General features: G+C 36.5%; 2 protein-coding genes across 2 annotated transcripts in view; both read left to right on the plus strand.

The window, feature by feature from the left end:
- LOC102592703 (formin-like protein 5) overlaps positions 1 to 3,924 on the plus strand; it is a 7,704-nt gene extending 3,780 nt beyond the window's left edge. Inside the window, exons 4-9 of the mRNA XM_006354741.2 lie at positions 704 to 753; positions 848 to 917; positions 1,130 to 1,211; positions 1,307 to 1,716; positions 1,822 to 2,295; positions 3,399 to 3,924. Coding sequence (XP_006354803.1) covers positions 704 to 753; positions 848 to 917; positions 1,130 to 1,211; positions 1,307 to 1,716; positions 1,822 to 2,295; positions 3,399 to 3,611 — 1,299 coding nt within the window. The 3' untranslated portion in view covers positions 3,612 to 3,924. The remainder of the gene's footprint in view (positions 1 to 703; positions 754 to 847; positions 918 to 1,129; positions 1,212 to 1,306; positions 1,717 to 1,821; positions 2,296 to 3,398) is intronic.
- A 2,918-nt stretch (positions 3,925 to 6,842) lies between these two features.
- Positions 6,843 to 11,451, plus strand: LOC102593043 (HIPL1 protein). Its single transcript, XM_006354742.2, has 7 exons — positions 6,843 to 7,045; positions 7,392 to 7,549; positions 8,231 to 8,998; positions 9,079 to 9,295; positions 9,814 to 9,992; positions 10,099 to 10,340; positions 10,930 to 11,451. The coding sequence occupies exons 1-7, from the start codon at positions 6,952 to 6,954 to the stop codon at positions 11,342 to 11,344; spliced, it is 2,073 nt and encodes a 690-aa protein (XP_006354804.1). The 5' UTR covers positions 6,843 to 6,951; the 3' UTR covers positions 11,345 to 11,451.
- Positions 11,452 to 11,739: the final 288 nt, after the last annotated feature.

Raw genomic sequence — 11,739 nt, forward strand, 5'->3', positions numbered from 1 at the left:
CCCCCCCCCCCCCCCCCCAATTGACAACATGGGTTGAAAGATAAGACTTCTCTGAAATTACCATTTGTTCCCTGCGTCTGAAGATTAACCAGACTCTGCCTCTCACTGATGTCTTGTTTTAACCAATGAATGCAAGAGTTGATCACATCATCTTAGATATTTAAAGGAGGTATCTGTCATTCACCTATTGCTCTTCGAATCTCTTCATTTTCCAGAACAAGTATTTAGAAGGGTAAGCAGGTCTTTTTTTATTTCAATTCTCCAAATATATCCCAATGGTACTGTGTACTAACTAGTAAAATTTGCCATTTCAAGAATGTAGATACAATCTGGGTCATTCTAATGTAGAAAGGACTTCTAACTTGTGATGAAAGAGTAATTATTTTCACTAGGCTTGAGTCTTTGAATAATTGTTAGCAGAAAATACATCATGGTAGGCCTGCTGCAAGTTTGGTGATGATATCTCTCATAGTTTAGCTGGTAGACTTCAGAGTTTACTTGGACTGTACAGGAAGTTAAGTGTACTCTCAAGTTAAATTTATTTTGCTGCTATCTTTGTTTCTCATGTTGTGATGTTTATGTTTACTTTATCGTGGTTGCGACTGATGAACGCATCTAGTGAAATTGCATCAGCTTCTTTTCCTTTTGATTTTATATTTTGATTGGGATGTTTTGTTGCTCACTGGCATTGCTTTTTTGTTAGGAATATGAAGTGAAAATGAAAGAAAAAGGTGAAGAGCCAGTAATGTTTAGGTAACAGACGGCCTCTTGTTTATCATTAATGCTGTTAGAAATGGCCCTTTCTCTTTGATACTTTTACATGCTTTTTTTCTTGCTTTCTCTGCAGTCACCTGGGTCCCCCTCGAAGGCGTACGGCTGCAGAAGAGGAAGAAAGGATCAAAGACCCTAAACCTGAAGTAAGATCTTACTTCACTCTTCTTTTTTTACCCCCTCCCCCGGGAGCTCCCACCTTTTTGCTCCCTTGGTGTCTCGAACTCACAACCTTAAGGTTGGAAGTGAGGGGTGCTTACCATCCGAGCAACTCTCTTTTGTCTATCGTACTTCAGTCTTATTTTTTATGGAAGCGGTTTTTGCTGATCCATGAACAACATGGCCTATGTGGATGCAGGACTCCGTTTATTATCACCCTACACTGAATCCTACTGGAGCTCCTCCTCCTGGAAAACCTCCCATGTTTAAATCATCAATAGGTATCTATAGTTCTTTTTCTCATCTTAATTTCATATTGTTCTCTCTCTCTCAACTCCCTCTCCCCAGCTCTGATAGTTCCTGCTTCAAACTACAGGACCTAGAATACCATCATCAGCTGCATCATCGTCAATGTCAGATGCAGAAGATGGCACTTTATCAGCTCTTCCGCCACCGCCACCTCCACCTCCATTGCCCCCAACTGGTGATGTAGATTCTGTAGATGGGTCTGCGATTCCTGCATCTTTACCTTTACCTCCTCCACCGCCTATGCCCCCAAAGCCTGCAATGACAGACATGGGTGCTTCATTGCCATTACCTCCTTTGCCCCCACCGCCTCCTGGCCCCCCACCAAAGGAACTGATCTCTGGCCATCTTCCACTTCCTCCACCTCCTCCCCGACCTCTTCATCAATCTGCTCAACTTCCTCATTCTGGCATAGGTGGAAATGAAAGGGATAAAAATCTTTCTGAATTGGATGAGAGGTCCGCAACAGAGCAAAATCAGGTATACTTCTTATTAATAAGATATTTGGGACATTTGTATAAATGATTTATGTACGGTTTCTAGTCCTTGGCCCTAAAGTTATTCACGATCTTGTTAACTTTTCAGGCCTCATCCATGTTTCCCCCACCACCTCCTCCACCAGGGTTGCCTTTGAAGTCAGATGGCATGCCTGCTGACTCTGATGCTAAAGTTTTGGAAACAAAAGATCATCTTAAGTTACCTCCACCACCTCCACGGCACCCTTCAGGTCTTGGACCTGCCATGGTCCCAACTTTTCAGCCTGATGTATTACCTCCTGGAATATCTCGGTTCCCTCCACCCCCGCCTCCAACTGATATGCGGCCACCACCTGGAATTGCTATCCAGCCTGCTCCTCCTGGAATGATGGTCCCTCTCTTGCCAAGACCACCTTTTGGACCTCCACTAATGATGAGACCACCGCTTCCACCTGGTCCACCTCCTTTTCAACAGGATGGTGCTAGACTGCTTGCTCCTCAAAAGCCATCATATGTCAAATCAGCTGCTTCAACAGTTGTTAAGAGGCCTCTAGCTCAGCATACACCAGAACTTACATCAATGGTGAGTGATCTTCCTTTATTTTTACTACCTAATTGTTGTCCTCCTGCACTTATTTACATCAACTGTTAAGTATTCTTTAGCATCATTTCAATGCAAACCTAATATATTAGATTGGAGTGTTATCCCCATCCAAATTGTGGATGAAATCAAGGGGATTATGGGCAAGTTCAAATCTTTGTCCAAAGTTTGCTAGGAGGGTTAAGCACTGTATAGCATGCTAGTTATATACTTTAATTGTTTGGCCTAATATTTTTTAGAAGTTTGTACCAAAACATCCCTGGTCAAGTTTAAATTTCGTAGGTGCAAATTTCTGTAACACTAGGCTCTTATTAATTTTTTCACCCTACAACACCTTGAAGATATATTTTTTTTCACCAGCAAAAGTCAAATCAAAAACATCAGAAAATAGAAAAAAATAAATCAAAAGATGGAACTATGAAGTAGAAAATAATACAATTAAAAAAAAAAAGAATCGTACAACCACAGTACAGAAAGTGACAAAAGTGAACACGAAAAGAAAACAGCCAAAAAATGAAAATAAAGAACTCAAGAAAGAAAAAGATGTAAACCTAAGTGGATTGGATGGAGGTGTGTGTTGTCATCAGGAGGCTAAAGAGGACACATCAGGGTTCGAGGTGAGGATGTATCCACTTTATTCATTTAAAATTAAAAAATTGTTGAAGAAACTACAGATGCTTTGCGGGAAAGGCTAAGAGTCTGAAACTGTATTTAAGCCAGAGTAGAGATGTTTGCATCAATTAGCTATCACTAATGCATGCAAAGTAAATGATATTTGCTAGACCTCTTAGTTGCAACTCTTCAGGAATAGACATGGAAAGATCTCTATACACTTCTTTTACCTTTCTAGCGTTATCTTAGTGCTGGTGTTGGTTGATGAATAAAACTTTTTGAGGGTTATGCACCTTAATAATCTACTGTGTGCCTAAAAAGATCATTGTCTTGTTGAACCTTTTATCTTATTTTTCTATCCAAAACAATGAAGTAGTGATGAGAATTTTCATGAACACATATAAACCACTTTTATACTGGGATCTGGACTTGTTCACATTTGATTCAACACATCAGTTGTTGCTTTCCTGTAGGTTCCTGCATCTGTGCGTGTGAGGAGAGAATCTGCGCTCCCAAAACCCAAGCCGAAGTCATCTACTGCGGTTACAATCAACCAGCCTGCAGTAACTCCGCCTGTTGTCAAGCATGAATCTACAAGCGCGCCTGCACCAAAACCTCAAAGCATTGATGACTCATATACAGCATTCTTGGAGGACATGAAAGCTCTTGGTGCTCTCGAAGGATGAAGCATCAAATAGGAGAAAGGAAGAGGATGACATGCAGAGGAAACAAGTGGCCATTGACAATCTGATGAGTCTGATATCTCTGTGACCATGTCTTGTGCTACTTGAGTGTCCACATCTTTATGGTGCTTTGATGTATCGACCATCTCATTCTTTCTTCGTGTGTATGATCTATGATTCATCTGTATTCTGATTTTATCTTCCTCAACATTTTGTCGCCTCTAATGAGCAGTTGATATGCGTTAGTCCAGAGGAAGTAGGACAACATATTGTATGATGGATTATTTCAAGAAACTTTCTTTTGGCCCTGCTTCAATTGTTTTTTTTTTCTTCCCATCATATAACAAATTGACGTTGATTTTGAAAAAAAAAACATTTTTATAATAAACATCCATAGAGTAGGAGAATTTGTTAATTTTAGCAGCTAAGTTTGGTTGGCTACTTGAACTTTCACCTTGTTGGTGAGAGTTTGATTTCCCATCTTGTTATTCAATATGTTTTCTAACGTAAAATTCTTGGTTTTCATCCGGGGTTTGGTATCCGCATTAGAGCTTGACTACTTCAAATTTGCGCCGCCTAGGGCCCTATTCGGAAAGCGCTCCCTAGCAAGGATTTTTTTGAAAAAATGATCAAAATGGTCCTTCATCTATAGGGGTTGAATTATTTTGTTTCTTTATATATATCACCTTATCCAAATAGTCCTTAATATATATATATATAAAAAGAGTATCATGTTGGTCCTTAGCCCTAAAAACTAACTGAAAAATAAAAAAGTTGTTAAACTATTTTGGTCCTTAGCCCTAAAAACTAACTGAAAAATAAAAAAGTTGTTAAACTATTTTGGTCCTTAGCCCTAAAAACTAACTGAAAAATAAAAAAGTTGTTAAACTATTTTGGTCCTTAGCCCTAAAAACTAACTGAAAAATAAAAAAGTTGTTAAACTATTTTGGTCCTTAGCCCTAAAAACTAACTGAAAAATAAAAAAGTTGTTAAACTATTTTGGTCCTTAGCCCTAAAAACTAACTGAAAAATAAAAAAGTTGTTAAACTATTTTGGTCCTTAGCCCTAAAAACTAACTGAAAAATAAAAAAGTTGTTAAACTATTTTGGTCCTTAGCCCTAAAAACTAACTGAAAAATAAAAAAGTTGTTAAACTATTTTGGTCCTTAGCCCTAAAAACTAACTGAAAAATAAAAAAGTTGTTAAACTATTTTGGTCCTTAGCCCTAAAAACTAACTGAAAAATAAAAAAGTTGTTAAACTATTTTGGTCCTTAGCCCTAAAAACTAACTGAAAAATAAAAAAGTTGTTAAACTATTTTGGTCCTTAGCCCTAAAAACTAACTGAAAAATAAAAAAGTTGTTAAACTATTTTGGTCCTTAGCCCTAAAAACTAACTGAAAAATAAAAAAGTTGTTAAACTATTTTGGTCCTTAGCCCTAAAAACTAACTGAAAAATAAAAAAGTTGTTAAACTATTTTGGTCCTTAGCCCTAAAAACTAACTGAAAAATAAAAAAGTTGTTAAACTATTTTGGTCCTTAGCCCTAAAAACTAACTGAAAAATAAAAAAGTTGTTAAACTATTTTGGTCCTTAGCCCTAAAAACTAACTGAAAAATAAAAAAGTTGTTAAACTATTTTGGTCCTTAGCCCTAAAAACTAACTGAAAAATAAAAAAGTTGTTAAACTTAATAGTGGGTCCCACACTTGCTGGACCCTTTCTTCTGCCATTTTTCTTCTCCATTTCTTTCTTCCACCATTTTTTCTCCAATTTTCTATTGATTTATTCTTCTATTCACGGCCAAAATCCTCTCTTACGTACAAAAATTTCTTCAAATTTTTTTAAAAAATAGTAGTAAATTTTTATTTTCCATCTCTATTCGTTCAGTTTTTATTTTTGTAATTTTAAAAGATATAATCGAGCATTCGCTTTGCAACGTTGGGAGACTGAAAAAAGTGTTTGAATTACTTAGAGAGAACGAAAGTGACATTGTTACTTACAATATTTTGATATGGGGGTTCTACAGAATTGGATTTGTTGAAATGGATTTTGAATTTACAAACATTTTTTGAAATTTGGAGAAACTTTTGTATGTAAGAGAGGATTTTAACAGTAAATAGAAAAATAAATCAATTTAAAATTGGAGAAAAAATGGTGAGAAAGAAGATAGAGAAGAAGAAATGGCGGAAGAAAGAGGGTGGAAGAAAGGATCCACCAAGTGTGGGATTCACCGTTAAGTTTAACAGTTTTTTTTACTTTTTAGTTAGTTTTTAGAGCTATGGACCAAAATGATACACTTTTTATATACATTCAGCACTATTTGAATAAAGTGACATATATAAAGGACCAACATAATTCAACCCTATAGATGAAGGATCATTTTGATTTTGAACTTCGAAATCCGTGCTACAATGTCATTTGAATTCTGATGGCAATTCTATTAATTTATTACGAGACCCATAGTTTTGTGACCTTGGTAGTCGAATTAATTTGTATGAGTACTCGATAAATAAATTTAAAGAAAAAAACGAATCTGAACAAACATTAATATATTCCTTTTTGACTTTCTTATCATTGGCATGGTCTCTGTGCAGAAATGAAACCAATTTGGACAAGAATGTTTACTTCAGCTCTTACGTCAATTCTACTCCAAGATCACTATTGTTGCATATTTCTCTCTCTCGAATCTTAACCAATAAGGTAAAAGTTTGGGTAGTCAACCAACTTATTTACTAAGATTTCCAAATTGTGTCTTTTTCATGTGTTTTTTTTTTTAATATTTTGACTCCTAATAAAAATTCTTACTAACGTTCAATTACCCTCATTTTGTCTAGTTATGAACTATATCTAGACTTTAGAGCCAATTTTGTGCAATCAGTGGGGACAAGAAACCAACCAAGATCCATCCAGCCTGTCTTTTGTCAAACAAATTCAGTGTTTTCAGGTCAACCATCCAATATATTATTCTAGTTGTAAATCCATCCAATATTTAATTCTGCTTCTATTTATAACAAACGCTATAGCATGTAAAGTCAACTGCTTGGTAATGGGGCCTCTCATTTCTATGTGCACATTTTGTCAAATGACCCTTGTGATTAAGAGAAAATGACAGATTGATATGGAAGAGAACTAAATATTTTAATATACTGGTGGTATTTTAAAATTTGCAAATGGATTGATGGGAAGATTGGACCAATAACACAGAAGTTGGTAGGTGTGTTCAAAAGTTTGAAGCACAAAAAGTTGTCATTTTTATAGATGATCTTACTTTTGTCTCTTCAGTCAGTCTGCTTCCTATGTTGAAAAGACTCTGATGTAACTGCAAATATAACTTCTTCTTTTAGCAATGGGAAGGAGTCATTTTGTCATATTCATCATTCTTTTGGATTTTCTGCAGATTCTTGATCCTTCTTTTTCACTTCCCTTGTGTACTGATTCAAGTAAGCTTCATTCAGTCCATTAGATGCTCAATCTTGAAAGACCTTCTTATTTGCAGTTATCTATTGAGTGAGTGTATCTGGTTTTTCGAATTTTATATCTGAGCTATCAGTAAATGTTTATTGACACACACCTCAACTATCAGTTGTTCCCTTTTCCTGAACGATGGTGATATTCTAGGTTGGAAAATGGAACAACTGATAGTTGAGGTATGTTTCGATAAACATTTGGTGATAGTTCAGGTAGGGAACTCGAAAAAAGGATACTTGATGTGTGTTTTTGACCATTAACTCTTATCTAGTCTGTTTTTCAATTTGATAATGATTGGTGCTACTTCATGTGTTACAGGGGCTCCTTTTCAGCAAAAGACTCCTCTAGCATTCTGTTCTTACAATGGAACCTCATGCTGCAACTCCACTGATGATAAACAACTTCAGACTCAGTTCAATGCTATGAACATTTCTGATCCTGGATGTGCTTCTCTTGTAAAATCTGTCATCTGTGCGGTAAGAAGATACTCTTGTAGTTTCTTGCTCTTTCAATTTCTGTTACTCCTATTTATTGTTACTTGTACTTTGATTATCGTATTAGTATTTTGTTGTAGTTACTGTTTCTTTTTCAGAAAGTTTTGCCATGCCATATTGAGTATTTTGCCTTGTTTTTTTCACTTCTATTATTTTCTTGAGCCGAGGGTCTATTGGAAATAGTCTCTCTGTCTCCCAAGGTAGGAGTAAGTTCTACGTACACACTGCCATCCCTAGATCCACTTGTGGAATCACACTGAGCATGTTGTTGTGTGCGGTTAGAAGATAATCGTTGTGATTCCTTATAATTATCTTACCAAAATGAAAACACTTGAATTTTGAACAAATTAATTTCCTATTTTTGTTTTCTTGCTATATGAAGATTTAACTATGAGGTTTAACTCTAGCATTTTTGTATAAGAACCTATATTATCACAACAACTAGTCCACTTCTAATTATTTCAGCAACCTTTCTTGGATTAAACCAGAAATCTGTCATTCCCCTTTAAACTCTTTCTTGTTTGTGAAGCTCAAAATGATCTATTTACTCTTAATAATCTGCTTCATGGTATCTCTTTTAGGTATCTTTACTAATTACTAGTATCCGGATAGTATAAGTTTTAAGGATTTAACTTTTGATATCCATTTTTTCACCTTTTGCAGAAGTGTGATAAATTTTCAGCAGAGCTGTTCAGAACTGATTCTGTTCCTCGACAACTTCCTATCTTGTGCAACTCCACAACTTCAGAAAATTCAACCAAAAGTAGCCAAACTAAGAATGACTTTTGCTCTAAAATATGGACTACATGTCAAAATGTGTCTATCATAAGTTCTCCTTTTGCTGCTTCTATCAAGTCCAATTCCACAAAGTTGACAGATCTATGGAAATCACAAATTGATTTCTGTAATGTGTTTGGTGGAGCTTCTGGTGATGGATCAGTATGCTTCGCTGGAGAACCTGTCAGCTTAAATACCACCACTCCTATAAGTCCTCCAGGGGGTTTGTGCCTTGAGAAAATTGGAAATGGTAGTTACATCAATATGGTTGCTCATCCTGATGGCTCTAGTCGTGCTTTCTTCTCGAATCAGCAAGGGAAAATATGGTTGGCTACTATTCCAGAAGTCGATTCAGGAGAGCTGTTAGATGTTGATGACTCTAATCCTTTCTTGGACCTAACAGATGAAGTTCATTTTGACACTGAACTGGGAATGATGGGGATTGCATTTCATCCAAAGTTCTCACAAAACGGGCGATTCTTTGTTTCATTTAATTGTGATAAGCAAGCATGGCCTGGATGTGGAGGAAGATGTTCTTGTAACTCAGACGTGGACTGTGATCCATCAAAACTACCTAGTGATAGCGGCTCCCAACCATGCCAATATCAAGCTGTGATAGCAGAATTTACTGCTAGTGGATCCCAGCCAACACAGGTACTTTTGAGAGTCTAATGGATATTTTGCTCTCACTTTGTTTAGCTCTGAATGATAATAAATGAATCTCAACTTTCCAGGCAAAAACTGCCAGCCCAAAAGAAGTCAGAAGGATATTCACCATGGGCCTTCCATTTACAGGTCATCACGGAGGCCAGATACTTTTTGGACCGAGAGATGGATATTTGTACTTCATGATGGGCGATGGCGGAGGTATAGGTGATCCTTACAATTTTTCCCAAAACAAGAAGTCATTGCTGGGAAAGATTATCAGGCTTGATATAGATAGCACATCCAGTAAGTCACTACTCAGTTCTATATATGCTATTATCGATGATCTTGCTACTACTAAGCTACCTCAACAGGATGTTTAGGAAAAAAAAGATACTAAAAGAGCAATCTGAATCTTCATAATTCCTGCTATATATCAACCAGAAAGCGTAATATCCTTGTCTTAATTATCTCAGCTAAGTTAGAAGTTTATCAAGCTCATGATCAACAAATCCGTTATCCTTTTCTTACTTTGTCAAATAGATTGTCTACTGGTAATACAAGTAGAACTTAGTAGAAGGTAACTATGTGATTTCTGAGACTTCTTACTTTTGTCTTCATACTTTTTTCTGTGCCTCATTTTCAGTTGCTCCGCATTGGTCATTTTTTCCAGGCATTCTCATCTAAAAAACTCAAGTCCTTTTTATCATTGATCTCAAAAATGGAAGTGTTCAACTTTCTTGTATGTTTAATATTTCACTACTTTGTTCTACTGATCTATCAGTTCTTGTCCCTCACTTTGCATCTGGTGCCTGTTCCCTTAGGTGTAGAAGAGATCACGAAGCTCGGTTTATGGGGAAACTACTCTATACCAAAGGATAATCCTTACACTGAAGATAAAGAGTTGCAGCCTGAAATATGGGCTCTAGGAATGCGAAATCCTTGGCGCTGCAGTTTTGATTCTGCTAGACCATCTTACTTCATGTGTGCTGATGTAGGACAGGTAAAGTACACGTCTTTTACTCTCCAAGAATGTAATCTTTTAAATCTTGTTTCAAACAGCTGTATGATGACATTGTGCTCATAATCATTTTATGATTGTCTCATAGGATAAATTTGAAGAGGTGAATATAATCAGCAAGGGTGGTAACTATGGCTGGAGCGAGTACGAGGGTCCTTACCTTTACACTCCTTCAAAATCACCCGGAGGAAATAAATCTATGAGTTCCATAAACCCCATTTTCCCAGTCATGGGATATAATCATTCTGATGTGAACAAGAATGGAGGGTCAGCATCAATTACTGGTGGATACTTCTATAGGTCCATGACTGATCCCTGCATGCATGGAAGGTGAGCCCTTTTGAATATATCCCTTTTGTGGTGTTAGAATGTCTCACATTGATTGAGGGAGTAGGTTGTTGTCTCCTTATATGGACTTGAACAATCCTCGTCTCATAAAGTAGCTCTTGAGATTGAGTTAGACTCAAGGTACATACTGTTAACATGATATCAAAGATAGACTCATTCCTATTCTCGAGTTATCCAATTTGAGCTTGCATTCTATATTGTCCACGCTTCAAATATCAAGTCTTGCGTGTGTGGGTATCAGAATGTCCCACACTGGTTGATATAGTGGGTTGTTACCTCTTTATTGGTATTAGGCACTCCTCATCTCTGACCTAGATTTAGAGATAAGTTGTTCTATATACCGTTAGTCCAAGGAAACTAAGGAATTTTTATACCATCATGTCACCTTTACATGTTATTAGTAGGTAATCTATCACATTTTACGGAGACTTAACTATGGATATCATTTGAGTGACATGATAATGTAAAGAAATCTTCATACCACAGTGTATGTAACTTAAACTCTTTCGAAATTGAGTTAGGCCAAAGTTCATTTTCTTAAACTATTGTAATGACAGGTGAAATTTTGCAGGTATCTTTTTTCTGATCTGTATGCAGGTTTCATGTGGGCAGGCACTGAAAATCCAGAGGACAGTGGAACATTTAACACTAGTCAAATTTCTTTCAACTGTGCTCAGAAATCACCAATAGATTGTACTTTTGTTCCTGGAAGCTCAGTTCCAGCTTTAGGCTACATATTTTCATATGGTGAGGATAACAACAAGGACATGTATGTTCTTGCAAGTAGTGGAGTTTACAGAGTTGTTCGTCCGAGTCGTTGTAAATACACTTGTGCCAAGGAAAATTCTTCTGCTGTTGGTGATGATATCCCATCTAGTCCTCCTGCTGCTTCCCCTCCTTCAGTAGCAACCATGTTAACAGGTTCATACAGTAACTTTGTAGTCATTTTAATGTCATTTATGTTGATCCTGGCTTGTTGGTTCTAATGTATAGAGAGATACATAGGCTTTTCAATTGACAAGTCTTGTACAATAAAGTTATTCTTTTCTCTTTTTGGAGTTGTATCAGATGTAACATATCAATTTCTCTTTTATGGTACAGTGTTCAAACATCATCAGTAGCGTAGAATTCCCTCCCCTTTCCCCCCACTTTCTGAGATACTAACTATTAGTTAGACGCTGACCATATGAGAAATCAATCACGTAAATTCTAATTTATCACCAGTCCAAGGGGATTCTTTAATGAATGAATTCTCTATCAAAATATTCTTTATATATATGTGTAAATAATATCTTGTAAATTGGTTGGTGGGGAAAAATACAAAATAAATGTCAACTTATGGACAATTTCTGATTCGGACCCACTTGCAAGACGTATTGTA

This window comes from Solanum tuberosum, unplaced genomic scaffold (assembly GCF_000226075.1).
Source record: "Solanum tuberosum cultivar DM 1-3 516 R44 unplaced genomic scaffold, SolTub_3.0 scf00180, whole genome shotgun sequence".
In the NCBI taxonomy this organism is placed as follows: Eukaryota; Viridiplantae; Streptophyta; class Magnoliopsida; order Solanales; family Solanaceae; genus Solanum; species Solanum tuberosum.